The 23,533-nt window shown below is 48.4% G+C and overlaps 1 protein-coding gene across 1 annotated transcript in view; it reads right to left on the reverse strand.

Annotated features, from left to right (window-relative positions):
- The window catches only part of ADCY1 (adenylate cyclase 1), a 147,450-nt gene that overhangs the window by 15,245 nt on the left and 108,672 nt on the right, over positions 1 to 23,533 (reverse strand). The window contains exons 12-17 of the mRNA XM_054494800.2: positions 20,770 to 20,859; positions 19,646 to 19,899; positions 19,188 to 19,314; positions 3,625 to 3,741; positions 3,371 to 3,517; positions 2,510 to 2,608 (exon numbers count right to left, since the gene is read on the reverse strand). Coding sequence (XP_054350775.1) covers positions 2,510 to 2,608; positions 3,371 to 3,517; positions 3,625 to 3,741; positions 19,188 to 19,314; positions 19,646 to 19,899; positions 20,770 to 20,859 — 834 coding nt within the window. The remainder of the gene's footprint in view (positions 1 to 2,509; positions 2,609 to 3,370; positions 3,518 to 3,624; positions 3,742 to 19,187; positions 19,315 to 19,645; positions 19,900 to 20,769; positions 20,860 to 23,533) is intronic.

Consider the following 23,533-nt stretch of genomic DNA (forward strand, 5'->3'; position numbering starts at 1 on the left):
AAACTCTCTCCCGCAGTGGGTGTCCTATATTGCATTCCCACCAGCAATGAAGGAGAGTTTCTGTTGCTCCACATCCTCACCGGCATTTGTCTTGTCAGTGTTTTGGATTGCAGCCCTTCTAACAGGTATTTAGTGATATTTTATTGTTGTTTTCATTTGCAAAGCCCTAAAAACATATGATGCTGAGCATCCTTTCTTATGCCTATCTGTCATCTGCATCTCTTTTGGTGAGGTGCCTGTTCGAATTGTTTGCCCACTTTTTAACTGGGGTTTTTTTTTCTCCCTTGTTGAATTGTAATGGCTCTTTGTGTACTATAGATACAAGTCCTTTATCAGACAGGTGGTTTGCAAAGATTTTCTCCTAATCTGTGACCTGACTTTTCATTCTCTTAACAATATTTTTCACAGAGTAGGAGTTTTTAATTTTCATGAAGTCCAACTTACCAATTTTTTCTTTCATCAATCATGCTTTTGGTGTTGTATTTAAAAAGTCATTGCCAAACTGAAGGTCATCTAGATTTTTCTTCTATGTTATCTTCTAAAAGTTTTGTAGTTTTGCATTTTACATTTAGACTTATTATCAATTTGAGTTAATTTTTGTGAGGGATGTAAAGTCTGCATCTATATTCTTTTTTTTTTTTGCATGTGATGTCCAGTTGTTTCAGCACTGTTTGTTGAAGAGACTATCTTTTCTCCATGGTATTGCCATTGCTCCTTTGTCAAAAACCAGTTGACTATATGTCTATGGGTCTATTTCTGGGCTCCCTAGTCTGTTGCACTGATCTATTTGCCTATTCTTTTGCCAATACCACACTGTCTTGATTACTACAGCTTTATAAGTCTTGAAGTTGGGTAGTGTCAGTCCTTCAGCTTTGTCCTTCCGCTTCAATATTGTGTTGACTATTCTGCGTCTTTTTACTTTCCATATAAACTTAGGATCATTTTGTCAACAACACAGAATATCGTGGTGGAGTTCTGATTGGACTTGTGTTAAATCTACAAATGAAACTGGGAAGAAATGCCATCTTAACAATACTGACTCTTCTGATGCAGGAACACTGACTCCCCAATTACTTAGATCTTTCATTTCTTCCATCAGAATTTTATAGTTTTGCTCATATAGATCTTGTACATAGTTTATGTTAAGAGTTATACCTAGTATTTCATTTTTTGGCTACTAATATAAATGGCATTTTGTTTGTAATTGCAAATTCCAATTGTTCATTGCTGGCATACAGAGAAATGATGAGCTTTTATATATTCACTTTATATCCTGGAACCTTACTATAATTGCTTCTTAGTTCCAGGGGCTTTTTTTCTGTTATTGCTGTTGTTAATTCTTTTGGATTTTCTACGTATAGTCATGTCATCTGCAAGCAGATTCCTTCTCAGTCTGTATGCCTTCTATTTTCTTTCTTGTCTTACTTCCTTCCAGTAAGATGTTGAATAGAAATGGTGAGAGAGGATTTCTCGCCATGCTTCTCATCTTAGAGAGCATTTAGTTTCCCTCCGTTAGGTATGTTAAGCTATGGGTATTTTGCAAAATTTTTTAAATCAAACTGAGGAAGTTGTCTTCTATTGCCAGTTCACTGAGAGTTTTTTTAAAAAACCAGGAATGGGTGTTAGACTTAAATAATTTTTCTGCATCAATTGATATAATTATATAATTTTTCTTCTTTATCCTGTTGATTTGATGAATTTCATGAATTCATTTTGGAATACTAAAACAGCCTTGTATATCTGGAAAAAATCCAATGTGGTTTTAGTATATAATTCTTTTAATTCATTATTGAATTCAATGTGCTAATATTTGTTGGGGGTTTATACATCTATATTAATGAGAAATATTGGTCTGTAATTTTCTTTTTCTATAACGTCTTTGTCTGGGTCTGGTATTCAGGTAATGCTGGCCTACAGAAGGAGTTAGAAAGTGTTCCTTCTGCTTCTGTCTTCTGGAAGAGATTGTAGAGAACTGGTGTAATTTCTTCCTTAAATGTTTGGTAGAATTCACCAGTGTATGCATCTCGATCTGGTGCTTTCTGTTTCAGAAGATTATTAATTATTGATTCAACTTCTTTAATAAATCTAGACCTATTCAGAATAATTATTTGTATTTATTCATAGTTCTACTGCGGAAAAGGAGAGTGCAAAGCTGATGGGAGGAGAAGAGAGGGGCAAGTAGGGAGGAAGGTGGGGGCTGGTGGGGGAGGACTGGGCTGCTGGGGAGGTGGGCCAGTGCGGTGGGTAATGGAGCAGGGGCAGGGTGAGGGTTCTCGGGGGAGGTGTCTAGCAGGGCAGGGCTGGGGCTGGAGGAAGCTCCGGTGAGCAGCCTTCTGTGCTGACTTTCCCTAGGAGATTGTGTCTGGAGAGAGCCAGCCACAGACAAAAACAGCACTCAAGCTGCTCCCGTAATCCAACGCAGAGGGCAAACAAACCCCAGTGTGGAAGCTACCCAGGGTCCCAGAGCAGTTTAGGGCAGAACTGGGACCCAGTCCCAGGCTGTACTCACTTTGGTCCCCGAGGTGGGTGCTAGCCCCACAGCGGCCATGTAGGTGCTCCCGATGGTCTTGATCTTCTCTATGTCCTTGTAAAAGTCTTTTTCCATGAGCTTTGTTTAAAACATAAAACTGTTAAACATGACATAACATTTGAGAAAAGTCACTGCAGCCGTCAGCCCCCAGGAGCAACAGCAGAGCCGATGGACACATTCAGGAAAGCAACGTGTCTTCTTTGCTTTGGGCAGACAAGTTCTAGGACTATACTGGCAAGAAGAGGTGAGGAAGGACAGTACAGGACACATTCCTGTCCCCAACAGGTGAACTCGCAGCCACCAGGAGAATCAGGTCCAATGACAAGGGGTGGTGGAGCTGCCACAGTGCCTGGCTGGCTGTCAGGGGGGTCCTGGAGGCACCCACCTGTCTGCCCATCTGTAGACAAGGGTGCGCACCTGCCTGCCCATCTGTAGACAAGGGCCTGGAGGTGCCCACCTGCCTGCCCATCTGTAGACAAGGGTGCCCGCCTGCCTGTCCATCAGTAGACAAGGGCCTGGAGGCACCCACCTGCCTGCCCATTTGTGGATAAGGCTGCCCAGCCCTGGCCACTGTAGATGTCCCAGCCCTGACATTTACAACATGGAGGACAAACACCCAGCCCCACTCAGTCGCCCTGGTCCCCCATCCTAGAGTCAAGACCCCCTCTCCTGTCACGGTTGGTCTGGATCCCAAAGGAGACAGAATGCCTGTGCTTCCCGGGATTTGCTTTCTCTCATTCCAGCTACGAAGAATGTGACATATTGTGAACACGCTCTGCCCATGCAGCAGGATGCACCACCACAACCAGGCGGGGTCAGGATGGCGACGCACAGCCTCACCTCGTCAAAGTCGGCGATGATCTCATTGAGAAGCCGCAGACACTCCACCCCCATGTTGTTGCCGTCCAGCTCGATGTAGAAGTCGTTGAAGTTGGGGATGGAGGCGAACATGACGCCCACCTGGGAGTAGGACTGGTAGTAGAGGTCCTGGAAGTTCAAAGGATGGGTCAGGAAGGGTCAGTCAGGTGAGCGCCGAGCGGGGTGGCCAGAGCAGTGCTGGGCTAGTGCTGGCCAGGCGCAGGCTGGGTGCTTACCATGTTCCGAGGGTTGGACATGAGGAAGTGCTGGGCGACGTGGGCCGGCAGGAGGTTGAAGAGGATGCGCCTGTTGTCCAGCTTCACCTTCTCCATGTCCTCTCGCTCCTCCTCTGCCTGGGGTATCATGAGCCTCCATTAGTCCCGTCCACTCACGCTGCCCTCACTTGTCCCCACTGCACACTTCCTTCTAATCATCCAAACTGGACTCCAGGTGTGCTGATGGTCTACATCCACGCTCCTGTCCCTCCTCCCCACTAGATGCAAGACTAGATCCATGTTACTGGGTAGGGAAGATCTGCAGATGTCTGCCTAAGTCACCATCTCATCTGCTAGAATGTCCAAAGGACAAACTATGGCTTCACCTAATTTCCAGGGTCTGCCCTGCCCTCCGCTACCTCTTAGGGACCAGATGCTACAGCAACTCTTTCTCAGGCATGTGCCCATCCACAGGCTCCACCAGCCCCCAGGCAGCTCCTAATGTGCCCCGCAGGGCACCCGTCCTAGAATGCCTCACGCCCAGGCGGGGCAGACACCTTCCTAAGGCTCCTGTTTCCTCTGGAATCTCTCTGGTCTTCACTAGAGCCACATCCCTCTGGGCACTAAGACAAGTAGAACCCTGCAGGGACCTAGGGCAGGGGCAGATCCAGGGCCAATGAGCTCATCTGAGTGCCGACTTCCAGCCCCCTGGGGCAAAGAGTAAAGATCCAAAGGGTCCCACCATGGGGACACAGCAGAGCAGACGGCAGGAGCAGGTGAGTCCCAGCCTGCTTACTGCTAGCTGTAGGACCCTGCAGAGACTGATTAAGCTGACAGAAAAGGCCCCATTCACCGACCACTGTGAGGGCTCAAGGAGTGCTCTTGACAGGAACCAGCACAGCCCTAGGAGGCAGAAGCCACCGGGGTCCCTGTGTTTCCTCACACAAAACCCAACTCCTAAAAGGAGTGAAGCTTGGGGAATACTCTAAGTATGTGTCAGCATTTATGGAGGCATCAAACTCTTGAATGTAGTAAAAACTGTGCAATGATTGCCCTTGTGGAGTGGCCCATGGCCTGGCCACCACAAGCCATGGTTTGGAAGCCAGCTCCCCTGGTTCATGTCCCCCTAGGTGGCTGGTGACCCGGCCAGCAGATGCAGCCTCACTGTGCCGTGGTTTCCTTATTGTAAAATGGGTGTAACACACCTACTTTTAGAGGGAACACTTGTAGTGTTGTACTTAACAAGGGCTGAGGGGACAGCACACCCCTTAGTAAGCCTAAAGAGCACAGCTGCTTTCTGGCAGTACTGATATTATCAGAGTTGAGCTGGCCATGAACATGCCGCTAGCTAGACTGCACGCAGTGATTCCACCAGTTAAAACAGAGAAGTGGAGATTTCCAAGGATAGAGGTGACGAGGCCCTGAGCCTTGAGGGCCAGATACGAGGATGGGGGTGTGCGTGAAGCCAGGCAGGGCATGCAGGGCAGGCCTGGTGCAAGTGTGTTCTGGGAAGACAATGCCAGCGAATCAGTGCGACCCATGGAGACAGACGGCACCAGGTGTTTCTTCCTGTCCCTTAAGGGATGTAGACCAGAAGCAGATGAGGACAAAAGAAACCCAGGGACTATAATCTTCCCAGTCAGACCAGAGCTGGGGTCTGGCTGCCCAGATGGGCTGGAGCCACGCTCTGCCCACACAGCGGCTGCCTGGGCACGGTGCTGACTTACTCTGGGTCATGCTCAAAGGTCAGAAACCTTCAATTTCCAGCCTCAGATGGTCTCCGGGGCTGCTTTCAACTCAAGTTCTCATCAATAATGACATTCTGAACAAACACCTCTCTATAGGACCCACATTATTAATTATGTGTTAACACATCAGGCTCCAATATACACAAAAGAAAGGTTTGTAAAGGGTGACATAAACAGAAAGTAAACAATATTTCCTAAAATAATAGCTTTGTTTTATTTATTAGTGGCACAAAAATTACTGCTCTCTCCAAAATACTATTGTTAATAGTATTTTAGTGAAAACAATGTAATTGAATATGCTTTGATTAAAAACCACAATCTAGGTTTATGGCATTGTGATTTAAAAATTTGCGTCTACATTCTGCTTATTTCTACATTTGGACTAATGGGCTATCAGAGCTGCTGTCCTTCCGAAATCATCATATATCTCTTAATCCATCCACAAATGCAAAGGTCTTTGTTGAAATTTGACTGAGAAATGTCCGTCTTTCCCTGTGTCACTTATTTTCACAAACCAAGCAGAAGTTGTATTGTTACATATTTTTACAAATGTGATGAAAATTCACTGAAGTTCTCAGTCTATAAGATTTTCCCACCAGTAAACTCTATTTTTAAGAAAGAGTAGTGGGCACCACACATTATTCTTGTCAACAAAATCACGTGTCCATACAACCTCCATGTTCAGAATGTTCTCTTTACGGCACAGTTTCTTTCAAAAGGTATTTCCCTTCTCAATTGTCCTTCTGTTTCAGAAATCACTGACCAGGATGCATCTAGTGATAGTTATATGATGCCTCAGAGAGGTCACAGCCTGGAGTGCTTGTCATTTGGAAAAGAGAACAAAATAACAAACAGCATAACTTGGCAATTCCCCATGTGCTGACATGTGCTATGACTGACTCCCACAGTCACCCTGACAGAGTCTTCTAACTAACAAGACCAGTAACCCCAGAACCTGGAATCAACAACATGTTCACTACAAGGGAACAGCCAAGGGAGGGTAGTCCTGTCCTCATTCTGTCTTGGAAGTGATGTCCCCGCCTCCCTCCTGCAAGTGACAGAGGGCATCTGGCCAGTGTCAGGTCAGCAGCGCCAGTTCATTCTTCAACATCAGGAAAAAACATTTCTTAATTCTCAGATACAATCACTATAAATAGACTTTGTGATGCCCTCTCCCCAAACCTCGCTGAACCATCCAGTTTCCTGAGGTGCACACACCCCACTTTGCAGGCACCCCAGGGTCCACAAACACCTTTTGGTAAAGTGCAGAGGGAAAGGAACTTCTCCAAGCACAGCAGCAGCTAAGACAATAGTCTTCAGCCCCCAAGTTAGAGGAACTTAGTCTCTAATTTTGGGGCTGACTTGCTTCATGTTCAGCTTCTTTGGCACTTGGTTTTCCCTTAAGCAAGAGGCACTCTGTGACCCACGCCACCGACGGGACACAGAAAGATCAGAGCAAGCAAGAAGTGATGCACGTCTCTGCGTGGTGTCGCTGCTCCAAGGACGGATGAATCCTGAGATTCAGGGTGGCCCTGGCTGGGCAGGCTGGGCAGGGTGCACGTGTCCAGAGTAGCCCCATAACTGTTGTCAAGAGGGCAGAAACAGCAGAGGGGCAGAGCCACATGCCCTGACCCAGTGAGTCTCCCCGGAATAGATGGCAGTGGCTTCTCTCCTCCCTGCAGGGCTCTGGGGTAGAAGTCCCTAATGCTCACCACTGACTTTCAGGGACAAAGAGGATTGTGCAGTCCCAGCCCTTGATAACCAGAGAGACCAAGGGGGGCTTCCGGCTGGACCCTCAGTGGCCAGCCTTGACTTCACAGCCCCCCTTCTGTGCTGCAGGACTGAGGAAGCTCCAGTGTCCACTGGCCTGGATCTTGGAGGACAACGATGACATGATCCTCTTGCTGAACTGCATCAGACATGTAGTGAGAAGAGGACTCGTCCTCTCTGATGAACACTACTGGCACCCTCAGGAGGCCTGCAACTGCCGCGCAACCTAGCCCGACCTCAGAGTGCCAGGAGTAGGCAGCAACTCTACAGGGCTGAACTCTGGAGTATTTATCACTTTCCACTCTCCTTCCCTCCTATGTAGTTAGGTCCCTGATGTGCCCCTACCAACTACCAACCTCCCACCCTCCCATCCCCCAGCAGAGGTGCACAACCACCACATGTTCTCCACCTTGTCCGCAGCTCTCACCCTGGCTGCTCAGGAGGCTGCTTTGATATTTCCCTCAAATATCAGTATTCCAAGAAACATTTTTAGAGGTAATCTTACCTCTAAAGTAATTAATGAATCCAGTCTACCTAATCTCCTTGAGCAGTTATCTGCATTTCCTTGAATACCTCACAGAGATGGGGGACTCACTACTATACATGTCAGCTTCATCCAACCTCAAACCCTCAAGCCGCTGGACAACATACATTGAATGAAAATCTCCCTCCCTGGATCTTTTGTCCAGAGGCCCTGGTTCTGTCCTCAGTGTGCTCCAGAGGCCAGCTGTACCAGGATGGGAGGACTGAAATGCCCTCACCGTACATCCTACTTTCAGTTCCTTTGGTCACTCCTCTTACTGTTGACTGGTTTGAAGGTCCCTCTCTGCCTGGATGTCCAGGCTGAGCCCAGCAAGCCGGCTAAGGCTTCTCCCAGGCAGGGCACTGGCTGGAGGCAGGGCTTTAGCTAAATGCAGGGCTCCCAGCAAACTTCCCAGGCCTCACACCATGAGCTGGTACTCAGCTGGCTGTAGGCTCAAAAGACTGTATTTTAAACATAGAATGACAGTTCAGTTTTATTTTGTCCAGTTTTTTTCTATCAATTCAGTGGCTGCAGTGAGCACGGAACCTGAGCCTACCAGGGGTCACTCTGGTGCCAGCTCCTACTCTGTGTTCTTCTCAAACTAAAGGACCACGGTCATGCATGAAAATCACCAGCTTGATAGGAGGGTGAGGCATGGGGAGAGGTCACAGCTCCCCACTGGGGACTCTAGCTTTGTGCGGCCGCTTCAGGGACCACATAACATGAACACATGCCTGCTTCTCACTAATTATTTTTCCAGCCAAAGCACAAGACTTTACAAGCACTGTTTACAGCATGGGGCAGGCTGAGTGTGGTGCAGGTGTTCTTAATCTGAACACCGGGGGCCCCCAGCTCAGCATCCTTGTTCACCCGGCACCCAACTCAGCACTTCAGACCCATCAAGTCCTGCCAATGCAACAGGTGGCCATCCCCTAAACCCAGGCCTCTCATGCAGGCCCCTGCTGCCTGCTGCTCCAATCAGTTCCACTTCCCTTTTAGTATAGAACAGATGAAAAGTCCTTTTTAGATCAAAAATGCATTTCAGTTAAGGCTTCATATGGAGAAATGTAATTTACATTATTCTACTACATTAAAGAGAAATCTTAATTTTAAATTTGAACAATTCAATGAATTAAAAATGTTATCCCTGACCTTTATTAGAAAATGAGAGAATAAGCCTTCAAATGCTGCAGTTACAATGTGTGGATGCAGGCATGCACATGCACATGTTCCACACTGCCCTAGGAAGTCCATAAGTGGTGTGTATGTGTGTGTGTGTGTAAGAGACTATGTGTGTTTGTGTGTGCATGCACACATGCATGTGTGGTTTTCTATAAAATACTTAGCATCTTGTTGCATTTCTCTTTCCAAGAAATAAAAAGGCAGACCACAGCCCTCATGATGTGTTTGTCCCATCCATGGCCCTGTGGTGTAAATGAGGTTGTGGTGATGTCATAGCTGGGGGAATCGGAGTTCATGAGCTGGAGGGCAAATCAGCTCGAATAAACCAGGACTATCTAACATCCACCCCCCACAGAAATGCTGGGACCGGCGGTGGTGAATGCAGAGGCTGGCTCTGTTTCTGACAATGAAGTTTTTACTCCTAAGGAGCTTCTGAGCTGAAAGTTTTGCTGTGCTGAAATGCTTGGTAGTTCTTCATTTCTTAGGATGAGTCAACATAGTAGTTGAAGGCAGGGCTGTGTCCAGTGTTTCAGACAGGAAGCAAGATGGGGATGCCATTTTAAAAGGTAAAGAGGGCTGGGCGCAGCGGCTTACGCCTGTAATCCCAGCACTTTGGCAGGCTGAGGCAGGCAGATCATCTAAGGTCAGGAGTTCAAGACCAGCCTGACCAACATGGAGAAACCCCATCTCTACTAAAAATACAAAATTAGCTGGGCGTGGTGGCACATGCCTGTAACCCCAGCTACTCGGGAGGCTGAGGCAGGAGCATCACTTGAACCCGGAAGGGAGAGGCTGCGGTGAGCCAAGATCGCGCCACTGCACTCCAGCCTGGGCAACAAGAGCAAAATTCCATCTCAAAAAAAAAAAAAGGTAAAAAGAGCTCGTGCTAACAGTGAAGCTATGAGGCTGCAGTGGGCACACAGCTGGTCCTGCCCCTGGGAGATCTGCTCTCAGTGATCCACGAGGTCCACCGTCACTGTACATGGAGGGAAACCAAGGCTGGCAAGACAGCATCCAGCCTCCACAAGCAGAAGACACCCTGTCTGTCTAACGAAGTGAAGGCCCTGTGAGAGTCCTCTTTCCTAGGTTTGAATTTCCACTTATGCCAATATAAAATGTGGGGGTAGGATCTACTGGAAACTGATCAAGTTCAGTTTCGGTGACTGAAGTTTCCAGGGTAAAATGTCAGACATTGAAATCAGAGAATTACCAAAATTACCCTTTTCAGAAAAGTCAGCATTTCTTGCCACAGTGAAATGCCTGGTCCAATACTACCTCCTCCAGGAAGTCCTCTTCAGCCCCTTAATTAGAATAAATTACTCCTTTCTGAGGAGCAGACAACACCTGCCCAGGGCCTTCATGGCATTCTGTCTTCCGTTCTCCTCAAGTCTCCTCTCCTCTCCTCCCTTGACTAGCAGCAGCAGCCCGTGCGCATTTCTGCCCACACTGTGGGCAGAAAGCAACTTTTGGGGTCTTTGGAGCTTTTGCTCTACTTGCAAGATGCAGGAGAGTCTAGGGAGAAGCACAGGCCTCAGAGCTGGGGAAGCCACTGTGAATTTACCCACTCAGAATGTGAGGGAGGCCATCCTACAGGAAAGCACTCTGAAGCTGAACGGTCCTGGGGAGGGCTGAGAGCCTGACCCTGAGCACGTGTTGCCAGCACAAGCTCCCTTGTTTCCACAACCACTAGCCAGGCAACAGTGGCCCCGGTCACTCCACGTGGACACTAACTGTGCTAAACGTGTGTGTCTTTGTTGTAGAAAATCTGGATTTTTCTTTTTCTTTTTTTCTTTTTTTTTTTTTTGAGACAGAGTCTAGCTCTATCATCCAGGCTGGAGTGCAGTAGGGTGACCTCGGCTCACTGCAAGCTCCGCCTCCCGGGTTCACGCCATTCTCCTGCCTCAGCCTCCCAAGTAGCTGGGACCACAGGCGCTCGCCACCACGCCAGTCTAATTTTTTGTATTTTTTAGTAGAGACAGGGTTTCACTGTGGTAGCCAGGATGGTCTTGATCTCCTGACCTCATGATCCACCCACCTCGGCCTCCCAAAGTGCTGGGATTACAGGCGTGAGCCACCACGCCTGGCCGAAAATCTGGATTTTTCATTGCACACACATACAGAAAAAAATGCAAAGCAGCCCCACTCCACGATGGAGAGATGTCCTAGGGGATGTCCGGTGGGTCTGCTGTTTCAGACGGCCTCTAGTGCTTTAAAGCAGAAGGCTCCATTTCCTCATCAGAAAGTCTGGAGTTACCAATGTTTCTCCATCTTTTCGAACCAGGGAGGGATTGAGGTGCTATTTTCCACACTCCTACCACACGGCTCTCCACAAACAGTCCACACTGTGGGCGGAAAGCAACTTCTGGGGTCTTTGGAGATTTTGCTCTATGTTGAAGTTATGCTGGGTCCTTCTAACCCAGATGTAACCTTTCAGAGAAACCCTCCAACCACACATGCATATGAAATCTTGAGTGCTGCGGAGGGAGAAGCACAGGCCTCAGAGCTGAGGACTTCTAATTCTTGGCTGTGTTCATAGGATTCTGCCTAGAGACAGCTCTCACCAGAATGCCATTCCACTCTGGGTGGTACTTAACTTGGCAGGAGAAGGCTTCTGAGACATGCTCTGCATGGCATCCATGAGAGTGCCCATTTAGGGTTTGGCAGATTTCGGTTCTGACCTTTGGTCATTTACTTTGGCCCTCACCTGTTACATGGGGATAATGACCAGTTTTGGGGTCAAAGACACTTAAATGGCCACATGAAGTTCCACTTCTGGAAAAGATGGAGTAACAGGGATTCAATTTGCCCTCCTACAAGCAACAAGCAGACCACACAAAATATATAAAACAGCAGCTTTCCAAATACTGGACAGGAGGCAATGAAAGACAGTGATCCTTGAGTGATAGGAATAAGTGATGAGGCCTGCAATGGCCCAGCATACTGCTGGGAGAGTTTCCAGGCCACACATAGAGGCAGTGCATGTGAAGCCTGGGGGTTTCCCAGATTTGACAAGGCTAGGGGGCTTGGAAGCCCAAGGCAGCTTGAGTTCAAAGGGAAAATACCAGAGAGGACAGAGTGTTCCGGTCTCTTCAAGTCTCTAGCTGAGTACTGATTAGCATAGGCTAGAGAAAGAACCATCTAGGGATTAGCACAGGTTAGGGAAAGGACTGTAGGGAACAACCCCCAAAGTTCATGCAATTCTGAAAATCGTTCCTGCCTCCACTGGCAAGAATAAAAAACCTTATAATTCACCAGGCATCAGGTAAAGTACTGAAAAGGGTTTTGCCTCAGGAGTGGACAAAATTAGTCTGAGAATTAATGCTCCTCTGGTTCTTCCTAACAAAGGTGAAAAGCGAGACCCAAAGGATCTGTATCCTTCCCTGTAAGTTGTCAATTTTATTGAGATAAAATTGATTATAATACTTCCTTGTTATTTTATTCCTTAAACATTTATAGAAACTGGTCTCTATTTAATTTCTGATTACTTTTGGTTTAATTTCCTCTTTTCTGGCTTCTTAAGGTGATTTGAGAGAGACCTTTCTTCTTTTCTAATATAGGTGCTTTGTATTATACATTTTCCTCCAAGTACTGCTTTAGCTGAACTCCACAAATGTTGATCTCATATGTAGTTTCATTTGGCTCATATTACTTTCTAATTTTTCTTTTGATTTCTTCTTTGAACCAAAAGTTATTAAGAAGTATATTCTTTAGTTGAGGATTTCTCAGAGATCTTTCTGTTATGGACTTCTAATTTAATTATATTGTAGCTAAGGAATATGCTTTGTATGATTTGAATCCTTTTGAATTTCTTGAGACTTGCTGTACTGGTCATGCTCATGTGTCCTTGAATAGAATGCGTATTCTGTTGCTGTTGGATGGTATGTTTTATAAATGTCAATTAAGTCAAGTTGGTTGACAGTGTTCTTAAGTGTTGTAATCCGTCACTGATTTTCTGTCTAGTGATTCTATTGCTTTTTGAAAGGGATGTTGGAAACTCCAACTACAATTATAGATAGAAGAATTTCTTGCAGTTCTATCAATTTTTACTTTATGTATTTTGATGATCTGTTTTAGGTACATAAATGTTTAGGACTATGTCCTCTTGATAAATTGACCCCTTTATTACCCTCTAACATTACTGAAAGACCCTTTTTTTCCTTTGACCAACATTTAATTTCTTGCTCTTGAGATCCAGATTTGGTAAGTCTTTGTGAGCTTAATATTTTTTTTATTTTGAAATATTTAATTGACAAACAAAAACTGTATATATCCAAGGTGTGCAATGTGATGGTTTCCTATATGTATACATTGCATAACGACTACTACGATCAAATTACTTAACACATCTATCACCACCCACAGTTACCATTTGTGTGTGTCTGGGATGAGGGGGTGAGGACACTTAAAATCTGCTATCTTACCAAATTTCAAGTACACAATACAGTATTATGAACTGATTTTTTAAAATAACAATAAAAACAAGCATCTCAGGAGACAGACACACTTACCCCACCTAGCACTCTGCCCTTCCCTTGGCTAATTCCTACTCATCCTTTAAGCCTCAGGGGTGAGGTATTATATTTAAATGATAGCACATCCACCTGCCTGGGTCAGGGTCCTGTCTACATTTTACATGGCATGCCCTTCACTGTACTGAAATTTTCTGTGGCTTGAGTTTGATTCCTTTAATAGTCCGTGAGCACCCAAGGGCAGGGGTTACACCTCAACCATGTGAGCATCCCCAGCACAGGATTAGGTATACTTTGGTGCCCAATAAGCACCTGTTGGATGGAGGCAGGTGGTAACACTTTGTGCGTAGGTACAGAGTGGATGCCTGCCAGAGGCTGAGTGTGCATTCTCAGATGGTGTGTTTCCAGTGGGCGTGGGGCCTGATCGATGTGGGGTCCTGAGGTTATGCAACAAGGTTTGGCTCCTTGGGGGTTTCCACAGAAGTGTGCTGCAGGATGCAGCTGGGATACATCTGGAACCATTTGTCCCTCCATAAAAGCTGTTTGTGAGGATGTACTCACCCAAAGGCCAGAGGTGAAACCTATGGCCAGTTAACAGAGAACAAGATGATGACTAACAAGCGTACAACATTTCAGGGTCCAAGAAGCATGATGACCATGGCTTTATATGACATACACTCCTCCACAACCCCCTGAGAGACAAGTGTCACTGTCACATATGTGGAGAAGACCAGTGACCAGAGTAAGAGGAGGAACCAGGTCTCTAACTTGGCTTCTGCCACCAGGAATTCCATGTCTGTGCCATGACCACATCTTAGGAAACCTCCCCTCTAAATGTTAATAATGGCAACTGCAAAATGGGAATTACCATTGAATTAAGCATTTATTGGTAGAGAAATAAGTTGTTTTAACTGCATTCTATACTAAATAGCACAAACACTGAAATTTTAATTCCCATGATGATTATCTACTGAATGCAAAGAAAGAAATGACACTGGAACAAAAGCATACAAGAGTTCACAGGCGAAGAGGCTAAAGATGCCTCCCAAGGGAAAAGCCTATCTGTTTGTGCAGGTTTGGACAACCAATCCAGTCTCTGTAAATAATTAACCTACCTAGTGTTTGGCCTGGCAATTTTGCAATAGTTTGAGGCACTCTAATGTTTGTACTACATACCTAATGTCCAAGGGCAAACAGGCAAAGTCTACAAAGTTCTGTGTTTTGCTAGGGTTATGGGAAAGCAGGTGGCATTTGTTGTTACCTACCTGCGGACAAACATGGCAGTGTACTCCATTTGGGCAACCCTTTCTTGTGACACGCATGCACAAGGATCTGCAGACTTGCTCGGGCTGCCCCAAGGCCCAGGAATGCATTCTAGCCCTAAAATTACTGGTATGCTCATTGGGCATTGCTAGGGGGTGTCACTGGATGGAGAACGACATGGCAGGGTCAAATACTGCATTTAATAACATTTAAAAGAACACCAAAGCCAAGAAAAAGCCATGTCAACCCAGATGAGAGAAAATGTTTTTCCCAGAAGTGTCCCTCAACTGGAAGAGTCATAGCCAAAGCCCAACTCTGCTGTCTGAGAATGAGGAGCCAACCAGGCACCCTACTAAATAACCTGGAAACCCCAGATCTCATGGGCCTGGGCTGTTCCAGTCTTTCTAGCTCAGCCCAAGTCCATTCTTCTCAAGCTCTGAGTACGTTTTTGCAACTAAAAGATCTGAACCCAGAGAGGCCAGCTGACCGCTGGGTCAACATATCCTCCCAGACCAGCCAGCTGGATCACCCTGGATAGCCAGCCGGAGCCAAACTAAGACCAAGTTCAGCAACACAGCCCATCATAAAGAGGCTCCTTTCCCATTACCTGGTGTGGCTTTAGCAAACTGCAGCTGGCCAGATCTCCCTTCCAGGGCAGGTATGTGCTGTATCTGCAGTCCATTCCTCACTGGTTCTGTCCCAGGGAGGCCAGTCCAAGGACTCTACCAACAGGGTCCTGGGCCTCCTACTTCCGGCCAGGTTTGGCCAATGGGGAGCGGGAGCAGGGGCCAGTAGCGAGGGAGGAGCGCATTCCCGGTTCCTCTTTGCATGGTTGCTGTGGACTGGCTGCGTCTCTCAGCTGAAGGTGGTGAATCCTATCAGGCGGCCCTCTCTGTTCCCTGGTTCTAGGGCCCGTTCCCACTGTGGCTGCCCTAGGTGCCACACCAGCCTGGAGCTGCCCTGCGCCTGCCCCTGTCTTTCAAATAGTCCAAGCATCATAAGGGCTCCTGAACTCACCTCCTTAGAGTGTGCCCTCCGCTCTCAGCCCAGGCTGTGATACATGCACAGCTCCCTGGAGACCCACTCTACCTCCACTACTGCACCCTCACTTGATGGCCAACAGTGGCCAGACTCTACACGACCACTTCCAAGGTGCCCTCCTGCCAGCCCCTGACCATGCAAGTTGCTTTCCTCAGGGCCCCTGTGGATCACAGGGCTCCCACCTGCCTCCTGGGCTCTGTGTCACACTCCACTGTCAGACCACCTTTGGAGACAGGGATCGGGTCCTATCGCCCTCCCTTTGCAGCTCCACTGCCCACAGGGGCCTGGAGGGAGCACTGGCCCCTGTAATTGGGCTCTGACTCCTCTCATGGTTTTTGCTGAAGAACTCCCTCTTTCTGCCATGTTCCTCGTCCCTTTCCCCTCAACCCCATCCCTCATCCTTCCATAGCCAAATCTGAAGCATTGCACAAGGCCCAGAGAAACACTGGCTCTTCCCCAGTATGCCTGGCTTAGCTTCCTCGCAAACCCACTGTGGCTGCAGTCAGGCCTTCTGGTGTGAGGACTCACTTCCCACCACAGCCTGCATTCCTCTGGTGATAAGTCTGACTCAGATGTTGATATGGTTTGGGTATCTGTCCCCGCCAAATCTCATGCTGAAATGTAATCCTAGTGTTGGAGGTGGGGGCTGGTGGGAGGTATGGGTCATGGAGGCGGATCCCTCATGGCTTGGTGCTGTTCTTTCTCGCGATAGTCAGAGTTCTCGCAAGATCCGGTTATTTTGAACTGTGTGGCACCTTCCCCCCAACCCCTTGCTCCTGTTCTCGCCGTGTGACACATATGTTCATGCTTCGCCTTCTGCTATGAGTAAAAGCTCCCTGAGGCCTTCCCAGAAGCCAAGCAGATGCTGGTGCCTGTTGGTACGGCCTGTAGAACTGTGAGCCAATTAAACCTCTTTTCTTTATAAATTACCCAGTCTCCAATATTCCTTTATAGCAGTGCAAGAACAGCTTAATGCAGATGTATTTATGCCCCCACCAGGGTCCCCTCCCACTCCACAGCAGCAATTAGGGCCTGTTCTGTCCAGACAGCCCTGCTGACAGAGAGCGCACCACACAGCAGCACTTCCCCAGGAAAGGCCACAAGGCGAGGGTTCTCAGCAACCCCTGCCCACTCCAGAACCTGGAATTCAGGTATGCAGTGAAGACAGCGCCAGATCATGAGTCCCTCGGGAATCTGGGTCTTCCCCACCTGCAAGGCTAGCTCAGAGCTCCATCTAGTAGGACACAGGAATGTCTTCTGCCCAGAACAGGCAATAACTTAATACACAGGCTGAAGAATAAATGAAATGGGAAAATCCACAGATGGGGGTAGACTGGTAGTTGCCTAGGGTTTGGGGGTTGAGGAGAAATGGGGAGTGTTAACTGATGGTGATGGGTTTCTTTTGAGGGAGATAAAAATATTCTAATATTGATTATAGTAATGGTTACAGGACTGTAAGTATACTGAAAACCACTGTTCACTAAACAAGTGAATTGTGTTATGTGAAATATATCTCAATAAAGCTATTATACAGTGAAGGAAAAAAAAGCCATGTTTTTCACCAAGCATTTGTGAGCACATGTATATAGATACACATATAGACAATGTGTGTGTGTGATGTATGTACATGTTCTTTCTTTTGCCTACTCAAATCAACAACATAATTTCCATCACTTTAAATATGCATCCTGCCCTGTCATGCTGACATAAACCCACTGAGCTGCTTCTGTCTTTTCCAGATGAATAAAACTAGAGGACACAATTGTGTTCATTTTTTTCATGAGTGATAATTTGCCTCCAGATGCTCCTCGCACCTACCCTTCAACCCACTCTAACCCTCCCTCCCAGAAAGAGATCCCCCCAAAAATGGCTCATCACAGAGTAACAGGCTGCCAGACAAAGGGCTGCTCAGCCTCACCGAGCACCTACTTTGTCAAGGCCCGTGGCCAACGACATCAGGAAGAGAATTTCAGTTACTTCTTGCACACCTGGATTAGGGTTATCACCCCATTTTACTGCTGAAGCAGAAAGACAGATTGACCTATCACTGGTTAAAGTCACGCAGACCCTACATGGAGCTGCTGGAATTCAGGACAAGGACCATCTGATGCGAGGCCCAACCTTTGTCACCCCTGCTACTGCTGACCAGGGTTTCAGTCACTTAACTGCATGGCTTGATGCCCAGTCAGCCTCAGGAACAAGGGCAAAAAATTGACAGGCTTCCCCACTCCAGCAGCAAGCCTGGTCCTGCTTCCACAGTGAGCCCTCAGCTGGTCCTGGCCACGCTTCCTCCTGGCCACCCTCTGGGCAGTGCCTGTCTGGTGTCTGAGCCCCAACTCTGGGCTGCACCTGCCTTCAGTCCTGGCTGCAGAGTAGGCCCAGAGTGAAAATGTTCCTGTCCTGCCTGGCCCCAGACACAGCTCTCTCCACAGGTTCAGAGCCTACCCAAAGATCACACAGATGGCAGCTGGATCCCAGCTCAGCCACCTTCTGGCTGCCAGACTCTGGCATGTTACTTTAGTGGCCCCTGCTTTCTTGTCTGTGATTCCAGCTCCTAGACAGTGCTGTTCTGAAAACTGAATGAGATCAAATAGCTCCAACAGCAAAGAGCTATTCTTAAGGTGTCAAAATAAGAAGACTATCTCTTGCTAAAGCTAATATTCACCAGCTTTCATTCCCAGTTTTCAGGGGAGGAAACCTAGGAGGAGCAATTTTCCCAGGGTGAAACAGTTTGCAAATTCCACAAATGGGATTTGAACCCAGGTAGTCTGGTCCTAAATGCTTGACTGCCTCACCTCCCGGAGGCCTGTGGAGTATGGAGTTGGTGTGAAGATGCTCACACCAGCACCCACACGCTGCCTTGGCCCCTGGCCATGGGGTGGACACAGGTACGCCTCTGCCGTGGCTCCACAGCAAGAACTCAAGGTGAATATCTGGCAGTCATTGCCAGCATCACATCCAAACAGAAAGCCACCTACAGACTTCAGGGAAGCATGACTCCTCTCCAGCCTGGTACCCAGATGTTTGGTGCCTGAGGCCAGTTCACATGTTTGCTACTCTATGGAGTCTCCCAAAGAGGGGTGTTTATGCCTCTTGTGTCAGAATTTCCCAGGGTACATGTAAAAATATAGACATACAGCCCCCACCTGCTGACCTACTCAATTTGGAGCAGGTGGTGAGAGTTCTGGCATTTTCTTGTGTTTCCCAATGACCCCGATGAGACCTGCTGCCACTGCCCAGCCCTGCAGAGGCTGAGCCCCTCTGCACCACCACTGCACATGCTGTTAGGGAAGGGGGACTCACTGCCTCATGAAAGAGCCACACTCTGACCATCAGGCAGATCTCCATCACATGCACCCCATAACTTTCTGAACTGTCTTCTCACAAGGCATGGCTCCCACTCCCTGCAACCCCCAGCATAGGTTTCCTCCATCCCCGGACAATGCCTGGCTTGCACGCTGCTGAGGAGGGCCCTCCGAGGGCCATACGGCGTGTGGGTGTCTGTGGCAGCCCCCATCAGATGCTTGCTGAAGCCTTCTTTCTCCTCCAAATCCCCCACCCCCAGAAAGCAGAAAGGGCTCGTCTTGCCTGTGCGGCCCAGAGGTAGTCCAGCCTCAGCCTGATGTCCACCTGCCTGGCATGCAGGGCCAGCGCACAGGAGAAGAGCAGGATGGCCACAATCGGCTCGTAGCTGCGCCCGGAGACGGCACCACCCCTGGGGGAAGATGAGGAAGAAAAGCCAAGTCAGTGCCGAGCTTCCAGGGCAAGACTCTGCCACCAAACTCAAGAACCATTCAGAGTGACCCTCAGGTGGTGACACCCAAAAACAGCTTGCTGGGATTGACCTTGGCCAAGAGTCACTTATCCTAGGGAAATCTGAGTCCTTACTAGAACTTGGGTTGAAGAGAAGCAGCCACCAAACTAAAAATTGTGTATAAAATTCATCTTGACTAGTTCTGGACTCAGAAGCCTATAGTGCATATCTGTATACACAGATTCAGTAGCACCACTGCTTAGGCCTTTTTCTCGAGGAGCCACACACTTACCCAGTCCTGGTGTATCCACTGAGCTCCAGAACGAGGATGTAGGACGTGGTGAGCCCGGAGAGCAGGATCATTTTTGGCAAGGAGGACACCCGGAAAAATATGGCTAGCGGGAGGGTGCCCACCAGGCAGCAGAGCAGGGCATGGTGAGTAGACTCGCAGGGCAGGGTGGGCAGGGCTGTGCGCTGGCCCCCAGATGAAAGGACCACCAGGGAACTGTTGGGCTTGGAGCTCCAGGACCAAGGCAGGCAGCCCACCTGGGAAGGGAGGGGTCACAGGGGCTTAGCGAAGGACAGGTGAAGACCTGCAGCCCCTAAGCATGCTCAGGTGTCCCTCTTCAAGCAGGTCTCCCAAGGTTTTGCTCTGACCCACCCCCAGCGCTAACACACCAAGCCACAGACCTCATGGCAACTCACAGCACTTCAAGGCTCCCCACTGGCTGCCAGAGCAGGCAAGAGGCTCCAGGGAGGACCAGGTGGGATCAGCCCTGCCTGCTCCCCAGCCCAGCAGCTCCAACCTGTTACTCCTGCCCCCAGCTCCAACCTGTTGTCCTGCCCCAGCTCCATCCTGTTCCTCCTGCCCCCGGCTCTCTCCTGTTAATCATGCACCCAGCTCTGTCCTGTTCCTCCTGCCCCCAGCTCTGTCCTGTTAATCATGCCCCCAGCTCCATCCTGTTCCTCCTGCCCCCAGCTCTGTCCTTCCTGTTTCTCCTGCCTCCAGCTCCATCTTGTTAGTCCTGCCCCACTTCTATCCTGTTACTCCCACTACAAACTCCATCCTGTTACTCCCGCCCATTTCCATCCTTTCACTCCAACCCCCAGCTCCATCCTGTTCCTCCTGGCCCAGCTTCATCCTGTTACTGCTGCCCCATCTCTGTCCTGTTTTTCCACCCCTGCTTCTGTCCTCTGCACTGTATGAAGAAGTCAGGCTCCTTTTACCAGGGAGAGTTTGCATTTTCCTCTGCTAAGTAAAGTCTCTTGTTCCCTGGCTTCTTGGGGCCCCATGCCTGTTCCTGACATCTCTGCTGACCTCCCTGTCTCTGCAGCCCTGGGTCCTGGCTTCTGGGCTGGTCCTCCACGCCATGCCCTCTCCCGCCCCAGGGCATGCCGCAAGCTGGAGATGCTCACCACGCAACCTTGGGCTACTGAGTAGATTAAGACCACTATGAAAATACACAGGACAGTGCGAATCTGAATCGTCAGGCACCCTGGAAAACACTGAATAAGAAATGTTAATTTAGAAAATACCCTCGCGAATCTGAATCGTCAGGCACCCTGGAAAACACTGAATAAGAAATGTTAATTTAGGAAATACCCTCTGATTACCAAGGCGATTCACGTGCACAGTTAATACTTCCTATAGTGGAATGTGCAGATGACCTGCAAGCTGCTAGGTCCACACCCGTTATTCACCTTCCTCACATGTCTCTTGGCTTTTTTCATTTGTTTATTCTCCCAGGTGAAAAGCTTGCCAAAGTTAAAAAAAGAAATCTGAAGTCTTTAAATTACAAAGAATAATACTTCCCTTCCTTCCACCCGCATTGTAACTTTGATTGGCACTGAAGTTAACTGGATAGATTAACTTGGTATTTTCATTATATTGAATTCTTCCATTTCAGAAATGGTACAAATTTCCATTCATTTGTGTCTTCTTTGAAATGCTCTAAATAGATTTTATTATTTTGTTCACGTAGGTTTTATAGAGTTCTTAAGTTATTAGAAATTTTATTTTAAATCTATGTATTATACAGACATTTTGAAATCTTCAAAAAGTGATTTCATGGATAAAAGTAAGAAGTCCTTTTTACACTTAACACTTCTGAAAGTATAAATATAAACTAAAATTAATACACAGGGACCTTACAGAAAACAACTCACCCTGCTAGAGTCCCTGACTAGTCGGGGTGCCCTTCGTGGGCTACACGGTTATTCCTTTAACCCCCACGTGAGGTCAGATCATTACTAACTCCGCTCTACAGTTCAGAAAAAGGTGGCACAAATCCACCCAGTCCAGTATCACTTCTTCTATGGACAAGGACAGGGCAGCGTGTCCCAGCTCACCCACTGGGTGGGTTATGGATCTAGGATCCAGTGCTAGGTTCCCAAGTCCCAAGAGACCATTGGGTATTTCACCAACCCAGTGGTCTCTGCTGATCTCAGAACTGCTGCTCTGCAGCAGTGTGAGGCTCAAACACTTTACTGACCGTGGATCACTGCGCTTCCCTCCCAGTCCCAACTTGGCCTCTGGGCAAGACGCAGGTGCAAGTCCTTGATCCCCACTGCAGCCTCCCATCATCTGCTTTCCCCGCTTCCACCTTGCGTGAGCTCAGTGTGCTAAGGGAGGCCACCAGAGCCACTGGCAGGCCTCCATGCAGGAGCCATACCACATGCCTGGGAACAGGATTTTAGAGCAAGATCCTGCCATCTTTTGCAGGTAACTATTCTTTTGAGAAAGGCTCTTGGCCTGCTGCTGGGCCTGAGTAGAGCCTGAACCCTTACCCGTGGGCCAAGTTACCGTATGACCTGAGCTGCCCATCATGAACTGGGTGTTACCTGACCCACCAAGCCATAAAGCTGGGTGTGAACAGCAGCCCTCCATCATCAAATTAAAGTGCTAATATATACGATCAGCTCCGAGCAGACCCTTAAGACACAAGTAAGTGACATGACAAAGTGGCCCCAATGACATTGTCCCCAGTCCTGCTACCCTGCCTTCTCTCTCCCAGCCTGTACCTATGGCCTCATGGGGAGCTCCCTCTGATTAGGTGATGGAGTAACAGAAGCTCAGGCCTTGTGGGCAGGTGCAGCACTTCAGCCTATGTGACACAGCCCTGAGGGACAATGGTGAAGGGAAATCCTCCCAGTGGGCAGAACTTTGGGCAGTTTCCCTGGGTGGGCACTTTGTTTCCAAGGACAAATGGTGAGATGTAGTCATATACTGATTCATGAGCTGTGGACAATGGTTTGGCTGGATGTTCAGGGAGTTGGGAAAGACATGGTTGGAAAATTAGTGACAGGGGGGTCTGGGGGAAAAGTATGTAGATAAACCTCTCCAAGTGGGTGAAAAATGTTAAGATACTGTGTCCCATATGAATGTTCACCAAAGGGTGACCTGAGCAGGGGAGAATCAGAATCCAGTGGATAGGACGACCCCTACTGTGGACACCAGTCATTCTATTTCCTCAGCCACTCCTGTCACCCCAATGGGCTCATGAACAAAGTGGCCATTGTGGCACTTCGGGAGATGTCACCTGAGGATGAGAGGGAGAAAAAGCAGGCACCATTTCCTGACCGTCTGCACTCACAGGGGCTAGAATGAAGCCCTCGGGCTGTCTCTGGTGGTGCTACACTCCCCTCTGTGTGGCGAGGCTCCCTTCCCCCTACCTTAAGGATCTCTGCCAAGGTTTTCTCTTTTCTTCAAAGCCACCTAGTTTAACTCGAGTATCATAACTGGTGCAAATCTTCCTTCCACCACCTCCCACCTTCCACACCTTGGCTTGGGGACCTATGATGGGATGTGGCCTCTACCCTAGCCAGCCTGGGTGGGCCCAACACCCTCCTGAGCCTGTCCCATCCGCCTCCCTTCGAGCCCTAGGAAGGTGAGAAGGAGGATGGGGAAAACAGGGCTGAAATGCAGGTCTGTGAGCACCAGGCTAGGGTGAGAGGAGCAGAAGCAGCTTATCCAAGGCACACCCAGCCACCTTGTGGACCACATCGTGCCCACATCCCCAGGGTCCAGCCAAGAGCCTCTGAATGTGCCTGACGCCTTGACCTCGGCCTGCCCCACCTGCAGCATCCCGGGGTCCAGCCAGTGCACACCTCCTGGGCTTCCTCCTCTCCTCTGCCCGCTCCTGATATTCTCCAGGCCTAGCCATGCAAACCTCAGCCAGCA

This window comes from Pongo pygmaeus, chromosome 6 (assembly GCF_028885625.2).
Source record: "Pongo pygmaeus isolate AG05252 chromosome 6, NHGRI_mPonPyg2-v2.0_pri, whole genome shotgun sequence".
Taxonomy (NCBI): domain Eukaryota; kingdom Metazoa; phylum Chordata; class Mammalia; order Primates; family Hominidae; genus Pongo; species Pongo pygmaeus.